The sequence below is a fragment of the Chelon labrosus genome (assembly GCF_963514085.1).
Source record: "Chelon labrosus genome assembly, chromosome: 3".
NCBI classification, from domain to species: domain Eukaryota; kingdom Metazoa; phylum Chordata; class Actinopteri; order Mugiliformes; family Mugilidae; genus Chelon; species Chelon labrosus.
Window position 1 is genome coordinate 1,639,206 of NC_140339.1, and position 15,365 is coordinate 1,654,570.

Genomic DNA, 15,365 nt, shown 5'->3' on the forward strand with positions numbered 1-15,365 from the left:
TAATATTTTACTACAGAGACTTGAAAGTGAGGTCAAGATTAAAGGAACTGCATTAGACTGGTTTGAATCTTATCTATCTGACAGATTCCAGTTTGTTCATGTCAATAATGATTCCTCTACTTATACAAAAGTAAGTTATGGAGTTCCTCAGGGTTCTGTGCTAGGACCAATACTCTTCACGTTATACATGTTGCCATTAGGCAAGATTATTAGAAAACATGGCATAAACTTTCATTGCTATGCAGACGACACCCAGCTATATTTATCTATGAAACCAGATGAAACTAATCAGTTGGTTAAACTCCAAGCATGCCTTAAAGACATAAAGGCTTGGATGACCTGTAATTTCCTACTCTTAAACTCAGACAAAACAGAAGTTATTGTATTCGGTCCTAAGCATCTCAGAGATTCATTATCTAATCACATGGTGTCTTTGGATGGCATTACCTTGGCCTCCAGTACTACTGTAAAAAACCTTGGTGTTATATTTGATGAGGATATGTCCTTTAAATGTCACATAAAGCAAGTGACCAGGACTGCCTTCTTTCACCTGCGTAATATCGTCAAAATTAGGAACATCCTGTCTCAGAGTGATGCTGAAAAACTAGTTCATGCATTTGTGTCGTCCAGACTGGATATTGTAATTCATTACTGTCTGGCTGTCCAAATAGCTCTTTAAAAAGCCTCCAGTTGATTCAAAATGCCGCAGCAAGAGCATTGACAGGAATTAGCAAGAGAGATCATATTACTCCAGTTTTAGCTTCTCTTCACTGGCTCCCTTTAAAGTCTAGAATAGAATTTAAAATCCTCCTCCTTACATACAAGGCCCTTAAAGGCCTAGCTCCATCGTATCTTAAAGACCTTATTGTACCATATCATCCCAGCAGATCACTTCGGTCTGAAAGTGCAGGCCTACTTGTGGTTCCTAGAATTTCAAAAAGTAGAATGGGAGGTAGAGCTTTCAGCTATCAGGCTCCTCTCCTATGGAACCAGCTCCCAGTTTGGGTTCGGGAGGCAGACACTCTCTCTATTTTTAAGGTCAGGCTTAAGACTTTCCTTTTTGATCAGGCTTATAGTTAGGGCTGGACTAAACCATCCCTTAGTTATGCTGCTATAGGTCTAGGCTGCTGGGGGACGATGCACCAAACACATGTCCTCCTTCTTTCTTCTCTCTCCTCTCTCGCATCCTCCACTTTCTTTTCTCTGGCACAGAGCTCTTGCCCTCTAATTTCCTATATACTACTAGTCATACAATTCTGTGCTATTACTATGTAGAATGTTTACTGCTGTGTGTGTCCCACCCCCCTTCCCCCCCCTTCCCCCCCTTCCCCCCTCTTCCCCCCCTTCCCCCCTCTTCTTGTGAGTATCTCTGGCCTGGAGTGGTGTGTTTCCTGTGGAGCTCTATACTACATCTGTTGTCGTGGTCTCATCAGCCTGCCTAGTCTTCATGGAATCCTGCAGTTATCCACTCCTACCTGAATGAACAATTCTCCAACCTGCCTATGATTCCTCTTACATTTTCAAACTGTCATGTAACATCATCAGTTTGTATCATAAGATTCCACATGTACACTTTAGTCAGATATGTGTATCTATGACAGATGTATGTTTATCTTGCTGTTCTCTTCTCTTCTCTCTTTGCTGTTCTCTTCTCTCTTTCTTCTGTCTGTACCCGGCTGGCCTTAGGCAGATGGGTCCCTCCATATGAGCTGGGTTCTGCTTGAGGTTTCTTCCTGTTAAAAGGGAGTTTTTCCTTGCCACCGTTGCCTTCAGGCTTGCTCTGGGGGTTTCAGGCCGGGTTTTTGTAAAGCGTCTTGAGACGATTTGTATTGTTATTGACGCTATATAAATAAAATTGAATTGAATTGAATTGAATTGTATATAACCATCAGTTCAAGCATCACTGGTTCAGTTTATTATGACAAATATCCAACAATGACTCCCAGCTGCATCGTGCATTTCATTTAAAACATCTTCTCTGAGGTTGTTTCCTCTAGTTGGCTCACACTTGAGACAAACGGCACCTCCGTTAACGTCAAGTAGGCCTCCGCTTCATTGTCAGTCTCTTAAGTGGTGAGTATTCAAGTCAGAGCGACATCACAGTCACAGCGTAAGTACACATTGGAGAGCTCCAATACAAAAGCTACGAATAAGACGTGAACGTGAACGACGGAGCTCTGGCTTATTGAGAGTGAATACCGTCTGACGGGATCTCATCGACATCTACACGTGTGTAAATCATCACTTTGCCCTCGTCTCCATCCTTCCAGCTCTTTGAGATGCTGTGCAGGTTGATAGCTCTGCTGATCTGACATTAAACAGGCTGATGAAGCAGCTCGACACTCTGTCACGACCAATTAGAGAAGCAAAGTGAACATTTCTAAACGAGGTCAGCAAAACAAGACACTTCAAGACAACACGTGTGCCCTGATTTAAATACTGAAACCCACAAACCTCTCTGTCTGGCTTGGTGACATCTATAAAGCATTTCTTTCATAAATAAAGACGTGCTTGGGATTAGATGTCAGTAAATGAGATAAATGAGATGCCGATTAAGTTAACACACTAATAAAGTGTTTGACCCACAATTAACTCAGGTAGTGTTTGAGAAAGCAGCAGTAACACTGTGGAAAGCAAGCAGAGCAGTCATACGTCCTGTAGTGGTGTCAAAACTGCCAAAAAAACCCATTCATGATCTATGAGCTAAGCAGGGAGCTTTCTGAACAGCTTATATACACCAATCAGCCACAACATTATGACCACCTTCCTAATACTGTGCAGGTCTTCCTTGTGGTGACTCATCAGAGAATGGACATGGGCCTTCTGAGGGTGTCCTGTTGTTAGTGGGGGGGCCTTTGAGGGGAGGGTCCTCTGTGGATCATCCCACAGATACTTGATCAGTTTGGGATCTAGTGAATTTGGAGGCCAGGTCAACACCTTGTGCTGTTCTTCATGTTTTTTTTTCAGTTGTTCCTAAAGTGTTTTTGTGTGTGTGTCTGTGTCAGGCTGCATCCTGCTGGGGATGGCTGCTGCCATCAAGGAGTGTCATTGCTATGGGGTGGGGGTGCCTGGTCTGGTCTAGGTGGGTGCTACATGTCTAAGTAACATCCACACCAATGAATGCCAGGTCCAGAAGTTTCCCAGCAGAACATTGAACTGTCACAAGATGGTCAGTGTTATTCACTTCTCCTGTCAGTGGTCATAATGTTGTGGCTGATCGGTGTATTAAGAGGAATACAAACTTGAAAAATATCAGATAAGAGTGGAATAAATGTTTCGTTAACTTCCTAGAGATTAAATATTTGAATCTATTGAGAGCTTTGCTTTCAGAACAGACTTGTGGTCTAAAACAGTCTTTGAGGGTAAAGCTGCAGGTTATAGTCCGTTAGCTTCTTATTGAACTAAACCTGCTGATGAAACAGAAACAACTCAGTGGGGCTGACTTGCTGACGGACAGATTCAGATGGAGATATTAAGTAAACCTGAAACCAGGCTGTGCATTTCGCTTCGTTATCACTCGTACTGCTGGTGAACATGAAACACTCCTCAGTCATATCTGACTCAGATGGAAGAGACCTTCTACTGCTGCTACGATATAAAACATGATTTGTTTTCTTTTTTTAATCATAAAAATGTTCCAGGAGAAATCTGTGCATGGTTTATGGTTCTCATTCTGTCCTACATCAGCATGTGTGCGTTGCTTTAGTTGATCTTTGATAAATCATTTCACACCGTGACATATATTTTCTCTCACGTGCTGACCACGACACAGAAACAGTAAAGTAAGGAATAAAACATCAGAACTGTTCTTTGCATGATGAACTAATTACCATCGCTCTGAACTGATGTGGATTTGCATTTTTTGCAGAGACTGAACATTTTTCAAAGGAAATGCCGTGGCTGTGTTTGCTGTGAGAGGGAGACATGGCAGCCTCTAAGTGTGAAAGCTATTTCTCACATTGTAGAAGAATGAACGGCAGCCACCGGGCGACTGGCTCCTCCTGAAGGGATGAAAATGAGCCTTGATTTGTCCCACTGTGCTCCCTGTGTGCAGACGGGAGCGGCGGGAGGAAGAGGAGGGCACCGTGGTCCTCTGCCAAAAAAAAAAACCCTTTCACATCTCAGCTCCACCTTCGTTCGCCTCGGCTGGTTCCAGGCCAATCTCCGTCCACTCGACACGGGCTGCATTAAGAGCACCCGCCCCGCTGAGATCCCCTCGACACATTCATTAAATGATCGTAAATAAACATAATTGTCACCCTTAGCACTCAGGCGGTGTCGGTAGCACTTAACCCAGCGCTGCTTATCAAATGATTACAATTAGCTTTTAAACACAAGCGGCTTCAGGTGAACAAGACAGGAGTCTGTAGTTATTTTGTGAACATAATCTCTTCTCCCCTGCTCTGTTCAGAACAGAAAGGAGCCTCTTCAGAGCGGATGATTTCTTTTATGCTTTCTGAAGCCTCTTCTTCCTCTCAGAGTGCTCGTCTGAAGCCCTCACATGCTGATTAGCGTCCCCAGGTGTCGCTCTCCTCCTGAAGCTCTTAACCTGACTCCCTGCTCTCCATCCCTGCCGCGTCTTAAGTTAAAATCCTTGAGAGTTTCCTGTCGATCCTATTGATTGCTGACTCCGGTCCCCGCTGAGACGAACACTCATCAGGAAGAGCCAAAGTGACTGATTAGAAGAGGGCTGGGTGAGGTTAAAGAGATGCTGCAGAGCAAGGTGACTTTAAAAAAATGTGACGCTTACTTCTTTACAGATAGAGTCAGCTCCTGTTATGCTGATCCTGCCAAAGAAACTTCTCAGACCATCGATAAAGCTGAACACCCTGGACATCGCCACTGATCAGTGTCAAGTTTCAAAAAATCAAAAGCCTCTTAAATTGAAACTCAATAATTTTTAAGTCTAAAACCAATCCTGAAATACCCAAAAGTACATGTACCCATCATAAACCAGAACACACACAGGACTCCCTGTTATTTAACCAACCAAACCAAAGTGTTCCACGTCCAGACGGTTCAGTGTGTTCCGTCCTATTTTCTTCTATTAACGTTAACTCATGAGCTCCACAGACGGACGGTTAAGTCAAGTGATGCAGTGCGTGTTGGAGGCTGGTGCCAGGTTGTAGTCTCCTCAGCAGTCTGCCTCCAGGTGGACCTGTGAGTGCTTAATGCTATTATCCTAGCCTAGCGTAGCATGAAACAGCTGCTCTCTGTGTTTTTATGGAACATTTGTGAGCGCGTTGAGGACACATCAGGACTCAGCTCATTACTGCCCTCAGTGTGTGTGTGAAAGCACAGAGCCAAGTCCTCGGCTGTGATAACTCTGTTTACTCAGGAGGCAGCAGGTTGACTGAACAGGTTCACACCTGAAAACAAACCCAGCACAAACAAAATGCTTCACTGCTGCACACGGGGTGAAGTCCTCCACTCTACAGGATGGAGGTCTGAGGCCTCTTTATAGACTCACTGCATTAAACACCAAGGATATTTACTACTGTAGCTCCATCAGATAATCAGGTTATCTTGAAGAGTCAAGTCATTTGATAACACTGATTTAATCAGCCACAACATTATGACCACTGACAGGAGAAGTCAATAACATTAACCATCTTGTGACAGTTCAGTGTTCTGCTGGGAAACTTCTGGACCTGGCATTCATTCATGTGGATGTTACTTAGACATGTAGCACCCACCTAGACCAGACCAGGCACCCCCACCCCATAGTAATGACACTCCTTGATGGCAGCAGTCATCCCCAGCAGGATGCAGCCTGACACAGACACACACACAAAAACACTTTAGGAACAACTAAAAAAAAAAAAAACATGAAGAACAGCACAAGGTGTTGACCTGGCCTCCAAATTCACTAGATCCCAAACTGATCAAGTATCTGTGGGACGATCCACAGAGGCCCCTCCCCTAAAAGGCCCCCCCACTAACAACATTCTGTAGCCAGACACCACAGTTCCTGGTTGTGCTAGCTGGACGTTGGCTGGAGTCTTTGCGATGTGTTTAAGTGCAACACAAGGAATCGTCACAGTCGGCCTTCGATGCCGGTCGTTCTTTGACGTGGAATTGGTGCATTCTCAAAATCCCAGAATATGAAACCTGAAACCTTAACTTCATGTGCATGGCTTCCGCACATAGTAAGTCAGAATATATCTGTACAGGCTAACCATGGGTCTAACACCTGGTTTGGTCTTCGGTCTCTGTCTTTGGATATGTTTCTGGCCTCTTTTTAAAGTTTTTGTGACTGTTGAGCTAATTGCTGCCTCAGCTCTGATAATAACACTCACTAGTCTCTCATTATTGGTTTACCTAAATCCTCTACAAGTCATTCTATAGCACAGGAAATCGGCTGGGCCTGTACGTTTCAGCGTGCTTGAGTGACTGCAGCCTTACCGCCGGTCTCACTGTCGTGGTAGTTGGGATCGAAGCCTCTCTCCAACATCTTAGACACTTTGTCCACCTGATTGTGCTGAATGAGGTCCATGAACTTCCTCAGATTGGCCTACACGAACACAGGAGAGAGAGAAAGAGCCATTACAATGAGAAGAGAGAGAGAGAACAAATGGATGGAGGTGGGTGAGAGAGAGAGAAATGACAGGACAGAAGTTCAGAGCTGTAAAAAGACTGAAATAGAAGTTGAGATAAAAAAGAGGGTCAAACAGAAGTGAGGGTGACGTGGAGATGTTTAGGAAGACGGAGGAATATAAGGTGGAGGAGAGGTGGGGGGGGGGGGGGGGGGGTTACAGGATTGAGAGTGTGGCGAGAGAGAGGGAACGGCTGCTCCTCCATTCTGTCTGCTTTCTTTCTTTCCAGGCCGCATGATAAAAATAGATAAGAGAACAGCTCCCTGAAGGAGAGGAGAAAATGAGGAAAGAAGAATGAGACAGCAGAAGAAGAAAAGGACAATGGGTAGCAATAAAAGAACAGATTTGGAAAAGGAGGCGAACGAGGAGGAGTAAAAGAGGCAGGGAGGGCCGAGGGGTGGGGGAGGGTTAAAGGCTGGGTTATCCACCGACACACAGACGAGTATACTTCTATTCTATAACATATTGTTGTGTTTTTCTCTTTACTTTAACCAGCTACAGTCATGTAGGACATAGTTGACAGCTAGCCTTAAAACTAATTCCAAGACTGATCCGACTCGAATCCCAAATATACGCCTGGTTCCATATTTCACAGCACAAGATGCACCAGTTGTTATAATACACTGCCTGGCCAAAAACAAAGGTCCCACACTCTAATATCTGGTTGGACCTCCTTCATCTTTGTTTCCAGCTCATTCTCTGTATCATTGTTTCTATAATCTTTTCCAATGTCACCAGATTTATTTCCATCCAGTGTTGCATTCATTTTTCACCAAGATCTTGTATTGATGATGGAGAGTCTGACCACTGCACAAAGCCTTCTCCAGCTCATCCCAAAGATTCTCAATGGGGTTAAGGTCTGGACTCTGTGGTGGACAATCCATGTGTGAAAATGATGTCTCATGCTCCCTGAACCACTCTTTCACAATCTGAGCCCCATGAATCCTGACATTGTCATCTTGGAATATGATCCATTGATGGAATAACCTGGTCATTCAGTATATTCAGGTAGTCAGCTGACCTCATTCTTTGGACACATAATGTTGCTGAACCTAGACCTGAGCAACTGCAGCAACCGCAGATCATAGCACTGCCCCCACAGGCTTGTACAGTAGACACTAGGCATGATGGGTGCATCACTTCATCTGCCTCTCTTCTTACCCTGATGCTTCTCCACTATCCTTCCAGTTTTTAATAATGCGTTGGACAGTTCTTAACCCAGTTCTAGTAGTTTCTACAATCTCCTTAGATGTTTTCTCTGCTTGATGCATGCCAATGATTTGACCCTTCTCAAACAGACTAACATCTTCTCCACGACCACAGGATGTGTCTTTAGACATGGTTGCTTAAGAAATGAGAAGCTACTCATTGCATCAGTTGGGGTTAAATAACTTGTTGTCAGCTGAAAGATAATCACCCATGCAGTAATTATCCAGTAGGAGGCTCATATCTATTTGCTCAATTAAATCCAGGTGGAGACTTTTATTTTGTCCAGACAGTGGCAGAAACAGAGTTAAATCCAGCAGCTTTTACCACAGATACAATGAGATGTTGTTTAAGTCTAAATAACGATGAGTCACTGTCGGTTCAATACCTGGAAATGTCAGGGGTTCACGGCCCCGTGTTTTCATGCAACATTTTATTTATTGTCACATATATGTCCCTTGTGTCTGGAAGACGGGGGCCTGTCCTTCTCCCCTCTGTGAACCAGGTTGGTAGACCGATGGTTGATTGGCTGCCTCAGTGTGAGCTTCAGCCAACCGCAGAGCACCAGACGCCACGGCAAACGGGATTAGCTCCATAAAGTCGAGTCAAGCCAAGAAAAGAAAAAAACCTCCACATTAGACGAAGACGTCTACAGCAGAGACGATCCTGACTAATGAGTTGTTTGAGTGGATGTCTTCCTCTCTCTGCCTCATCCTGATAAAACATCTTCTTTTTCGCCTTTTTCATTTGTGATTCTCCTTTCCTATTCTAGCTGCTTCTTTCCTCCTCCCTGCATTTGGATGTAGAACGAGAGCAGCTGTCAGACAGTTTCCCAGTGTGCCGGTAACAGAGAGCTGCCAGAGACACTTATGTTTTGGCTGCACTGCAGGATTACAGTAGCTGTGGGACAGGAGCCTAGAACTGGCTCTGCACAATAAAGGAATCTTCAGTTTACTGTATAAATGTATTTCAGACATGGACTGAGGGCTGCCAGACTCCTTCTGAGCAGCAAACAAACTTCCAGCTTTGCCTCGACCGTCACAGAGGAACAGAAACGAAGCAGAAAGTGACAGGTGAGATGCAGTGAATTCTTTTTCCTCCGTCTTCCTCTGTCGCAGCTGAAGCTGCCAAGAGTGAAACCAAACAAATACAAACACCCCTTCCATCCAATCAAACACCAAAGCCGTTAAAAGGAAAGTGCGATCTGTGAGAGTTCGTTCTTTCTTCCTTTCATTTTTATTCTTTTACTTTGGCAACACCTTCGGCGTGAAGCAGTCTTCGCTGTGGTGTTTTCACGCCGCGCGTCCCAGAGGCCGGTCGACAGTCAGGCTGAGGTGGGCGGTAGGGGAGACGTCTTTATTTCTTTCTTGAATTGCTAACTCTCCTGCTAGTTTGTCTCCTAGCTGGCGATGCGTCCTACTACTTCACAGCTGACCAGTAACAAAAGACTGATTCAGACGCCTCGGCCCAGTCTCTCAAAGCTTTGATTTGTTATTCTAAACGGCCCGTGTCTGCAGGTAGCTCCTTCCAGAAAGAAAACCCTCTGGTGCATAGTAAACAGTTTGTTTTGTCCTTTCACTCAGACATTCTCCCTAATGTCTGCTTCCTTTCTGTCAACTTCCTGTTTACATTTAGTATAAATGCTCTGAGCAAAAACCCATCAATAATTTGATATACACACAGGAGAGGATGCATGCTGTGTATCTGACTGCATAAATCAAGTTACAGTAAACATATACAGGTATTGATTACACTATCTGCATAACCAGTTTCTGCTTGTAATCAAAATCAGCTCATGTGAAACTCAAACATTAGCACAGAAACACTTACGATACTTCTACTGTTTTCTTTAAATTCAACATTAAAGTCAACATAACTTCATTGTCACTTCTCATATTATTTTCAGACACAAGAAACTAAATGATGTTCTTCACCAGCTCCATGACGGAGCAACGAACACTCATTCAATAAATAAATACATGACTAAAATACGTATAGATGAAATAACACATAGAACAAACACATACATACATCAGTCCAATTGTAAATTGAAGCTCTTACCTTTGTGTGCAGTTTGGCGATCTGTTTCTCATCAACGTTGGGCTGCCTGTACACTCTGCTCTTGTAGCGGAACTGTTGAGGAAAGAAAATGATTTAGAGAAGCTCCAAAAGCAAAATAATGGGTCTCTTCTGTTAAGTCTCTGTTCCAATAATAGTGTATGTTAGAATATAAAAAACGTCAAAGGTTCTTAAATAATTGGCGCTCATGATGATTAAAAAAAGGTCAAGGTCACTAAAGACAGATAATATGAAAACAACAGATAAAAAGCACAAATGTGGTTTATTATCTGACGCTTCATCATCTAACAACACAGAATAAATTATGTTTAAATCATCAGCTAATAAATTCTTAGAGAGAAAACTCAACTGTAATATGTTGAAGCTATAATCTGCTGCATTGCCGAGATAAAAGACGATAAGATGAGCTACGATATGATACGTTAAGATGAGCTACGATACGATACGATACCATATGATACGATACGATATGATGACCTACGATACGATATGATGACCGACGATACGATAAGATGAGCTACGATACAATACGTTAAGATGAGCTACGATACGATACGTTAAGATGAGCTACGATACGATACGATACCATATGATATGATACGATATGATGACCTACGATACGATATGATGACCTACGATACGATATGATGACCGACGATACGATAAGATGAGCTACGATACAATACGTTAAGATGAGCTACGATACGATACGTTAAGATGAGCTACGATACGATACGATACGATACGATACGATGCGATATGATACGATACGATAAGATACGACAAGATGAGCTATTATACGATACAATACGATGGGTCACGATACAGTGAACTACGATACGATACCATGCGATATGATGCAATGCGTGACGATATGACAAACTACGATACGATACAATACAATACGATACGATAAGATGGGCTATGATACGATTCGATATGATGAAATACAACACGATACAATACGATATGATAAGATGAGCTATGATACGATATGACACCTTAAGATGAGTTATGATACGATATGATAAGAAGACCTATGATATGATAGAGAATGATGAGCTATGATTCGATACAATACGATGGGTCACGATACAATGAACTATGACACGATACCATGTGATATGATACAATGCGATACGATATGATGAACTACGATACGATACAATACGATACAATACGATACGATAAGATGGGCTATGATGCAATATGATACATTAAGATGAGTTATGATATGATATGATAAGAAGACCTATGATATGATAGAGTATGATGACCTATGATGCGATATGATGAGCTACGATACAAAGTAAATATAGATGAACATATAGTATGAACACACCAGGTGTACACATACATTATTTAAATCATTACTGTTATTGTACTGTATTGTTTCGTATTCTTTTGTCTCTTATTCTAAAGCTGCTGTGTCACCCTGACCCTGTAAACTTATATCTTATCTTAAACACCTTATTTATGCACAGTGCCAGTACATTTTTTAAAAAATGAGGAACTCAGCCTAATAAATAAACCGATTCAAGACAAGAAGTTAGCATTTCAAGCATTTCATGTTAATTTAATGTAATTCTCTGTTCAGGCAACTCATTTTCCAGACTCTTCTCCGTGATGAAATTTTAATCTTAACTTAAGCTTGACAGAAATAATGAACTATTGTAAACACCGATCAGCCACAACATTATGACCACTGACAGGAGAAGTAAGTAACACTGACCAAATGTGAATGCTAACCATCCCAAAGTCTGATCTGAATATCATCATAAGCCAGTCTGGATTACACTAAGAGACAGAGACAGTGCTGATTTAAAGGTAAAGTGTGCTCACACCAATTATTGATTTGATTTAGATTTTGTGTCTTTAAAGGACTCACTTAAAGCCTCCACACTTTGGTGTCTAAATCTCCTGAGTAGAGTAAGCTCCCTCAGTAAAATAAAATTTAGATGGGATCTGATGTAATGTTCCTTTGTGTTTAGTTCATGCAACAACAAAGATGTATTACATTATTTAATTAAAGTCGTTTACCTCCAAAGACGGGACTCCCTTGCTGATTGGCTGGGGGTATTCCCGGAGGATGCGTTCTTCATCCAGGAACTTGCCGTCCCTCCCGTTGCTCGCTGGCTGGAACAGCCCATAGTTGAGCACGTCTTTCAGGCTCTGATTGAGCGTGCACAGGATCCGCTGCTTGGCAACCCAGACGGTCGCATCCGGGTTGAAGCGCATGCATTTCTGTTGGGGTTCGGGGAGCAGAGCAGGGAGACAGGAGAGAGACTGATTAGAAAGTGAGGGCTGCAGCGTTGGCAGGCGGTCGCAGCAATCAGCTCAAATGAAATATTCATGTCTGAAGTAATAATAAGGCAGAGTTATCTTATCAACTAGTGACAGACATTTCACATGTGAACCGGACTTCCAACTTTTGACTGACAGATGCAAATAAGTTGAGATATTACCACAGAACAATGGTTCCCAATCGAAACAGCTCAGACGCATCCAAACTGGTGCTTTAATGACACAAACCTTGTCCCAGTTCCTACAAATAAACCATGCCACGCAGCCCTGCCAAGCCTCTTCATTGTTTTATTGTTGCACTGCTGCCTGTTAAACAAGGCCACTTCGCTCACTGAGGATGTAATTGACACGACCTTCCAGCCCCATGGTCTTTCCCAGTTTCTCTGGAGTTAAAAAAAACACGTACAATGCAGGATTTCTGGCGTGGTCAGAAGCAGAGAGGATTATGGGCGCCGTGCCGTGGCATTCAGGAAGTGTCTGTGAGTGTTTACGGCCGGATGTGCTGCTCGGCCGGCGATAGCAGCCCTGTGTCAGTGATAAAGGATGAAGAGATGAGCAGTCTGTGAACTCAGCCTAGCTGTAATCCCCTCGCCTGGTGAGGTGGAGTGAACAGAGAGGTGGAGAGGAGGGGACGGGAGGATGGAGGGTTGAAGGTATACAGCAGATAGAGGTATAGAAGCAGATGTTTGGCATCTGACTGGAGCTGTTTGGACTGATACGGTGTTTTATTCCTCTGTTGGTTTATTGTAGTGGCACATCTCCATCTGCTCCCATCACTGCTACCTCCACAGGAGCTCATCTTAAACAATATGTAAAAGGAACGGGGAATAAATTATTTTTCAACATAACAGCAACGGTGATGGTTAAAGTGTGTAAAGGCTCCGTTGTGTCTTGGTACAAAAACAGAAGATACAGAGTTTAGAGAGATGACAATGATACCACTGAGGTTGAACTGGAAGCCTGTCCATGCTGAAAAGATTCTGAAACTGACAAAGCAACGTACTGTATAAAGGCCTCCTGAAGCCAGACTTACACAAATCTGCCACAACATTATGACCACTGACAGGAGAAGTCAATAACATCGACCATCTTGTGACAGTTCAATGTTCTGCTGGGAAACTTCTGGACCTGGCATTCATTGGTGTGGATGCTACTTAGACATGTAGCACCCACCTAGACCAGACCAGACACCCCCACCCCATAGCAATGACACTCCTTGTTGGCAGCAGCCATCCCCAGCAGGATGCAGCCTGCCCTCCCCTCAAAGGCCCACCCACTAACAACAGGACACCATCAGAAGGCCCATGTACCTGACCTGCACAATATTAGGAAGGTGGTCATCGGTGAAGTTTCTGCATTGGATCTATGCTGTATCATGAAGGGCACCTCCTTGTAAGACCTCAACAGATTAGATTGGTCTTTCTGTTGCAGCTGTTCCAGTAAAAGTAGCCATTGTTCACCAGTCGTTAGCTCCAATTAGCTACCTAGCAATCACAGAGAAACCAAACACAGCTAACCGACTTGCATTTTAGCGGCGTGGTTACAGAACCATGCTTCCAATGCCGTAGGCTCTGCATTGATCCACTGCAGGTGCATAAAGCAAACTCTACAGTGAAGACCCACTGGAATCAAACCAATCAATCAGTGTTGCCTCAGGCGCTTCACACTCTGCACTCTCTCCAACAACACACAGAACTCTGGTCTTTGGTTTCACCTGTAATCCTGGAGGTCAGGGAAGAGAGACATTCCAGAGAGCGAGATAATCATTTTCACCACTACAGTCCTCTCTTTCCCCTCATTGTTCAATCTTTAATTTGCATAAAGTTGCAAACTCTGCCTTGTTCCTTCACTGAAAACTGAAGCAATAACAGAAATAATTCCCCAACTGTCCACAATCTTTGTGGATATGCTTCTAAAGTGACTAGCAGGTAAAGTTTAGATTTATAGTCGCCCCAGAAAAGGTACAAAAATATTTTGAGTGAGCAGTCGCTGCAGCACCTTCCTCCTGACATCAGCGACCAAATGAGCAAAGCTTGTGATCACATATTTGCTGCTGAGTTGAAGATAGTAGTGTCCAATCCCAGTGTTCACAAACCATCCATCCTGCATGGTCCAAACACTCAAAGCTTTAGTCCCAAGTCTGCCACGGTGCCCAGTCTTCAACAAAACTGTTCCATGCAAAGATGGTGCCTCCATCTGGATGCAAGAACTGTGCACTGGCATGAAGAGCAGAGGGAGACAGACGAAATGAAGTGAGAGGAAGAGACTATTCGAGGAAGGCATTGTGAGAATTGTGTAAAGAAACCAAGGGCACCGAAAAACATGAGGCAGAGAGGAAAAGTCAGCGCTCCCTACATCTGCCGGTTTCTGTGCAAGATGTCTTTGTTGTGTTGGTTTGTGTGAAAAAGGGAAAAAACTGTTGCTCTGGATGCCACCAGCTTTAGTGTGAAGGCTAATTGAGTCTAACCGGAGACTCCCTGCTGGCGGCTTCTAAACTCATCGTGTATGTGCCTGAATCATTGACAAAAAAAACAAAAAAATCATGACAAAATAACTGCAGTTGTAAAATGTACTCAACTTCTACGGCAGCTCCGTGTGCCGCTTGTTGAAAGTCGGGCAGCACAGAAACCTGCTCACTCAGTAAATGCAACATGTGACCGTGGTTCAGCAAGGAGTAGGTAGGTCAAGAGTACACGTCATACATCTCAGGGGTCGTTTCCGACCAGAGCAGCCAGAGAATGGTGACAAACAACTTAGAAGCTGGTGGTCAGATCTGAAAAAGGAAATGGAAAACAAATGTACAGAGTTTCATCTGCTCAAAACCGTTCTCTCTCTTTTTCCTTCTAAAAATCAGAAGTGCAGGAGTTTTTTAAACCCTCATTTACAACTAGAGTCTCATTTAAGGTACTGCAGGACTTAGACCCTGTAACCTAAGTACGTAGGCTTCGCAGGTGTGAGTCATTTATACTTGTGAGTTTGTCAGTCTGGCTCGCTCTGTAACAACGCCACCCAAACACTAGTCGGTGCTGTGTCTTTGTTACCAGTCGGGTTCATTTGACTGAAACTTTCCCCAGAATTTCGTTGATGTCGAGTCGTGCAAATGTTTGTATCTCTGAACCTCCTCAGTTAACCTTTCCTCCATGTGTTCCAACTTAATTGATCCAAAACAATCAATTCCAA

At 43.4% G+C, this 15,365-nt stretch overlaps 1 protein-coding gene across 1 annotated transcript in view; it reads right to left on the minus strand.

Annotated features, from left to right (window-relative positions):
- Nucleotides 1-15,365, minus strand: part of shank2a (SH3 and multiple ankyrin repeat domains 2a) — a 141,750-nt gene that overhangs the window by 120,063 nt on the left and 6,322 nt on the right. Inside the window, 3 exon segments of the mRNA XM_084541366.1 lie at nucleotides 6,406-6,514; nucleotides 9,864-9,935; nucleotides 11,922-12,125. Of these exon segments, the coding sequence (XP_084397492.1) occupies nucleotides 6,406-6,514; nucleotides 9,864-9,935; nucleotides 11,922-12,125 (385 nt within the window).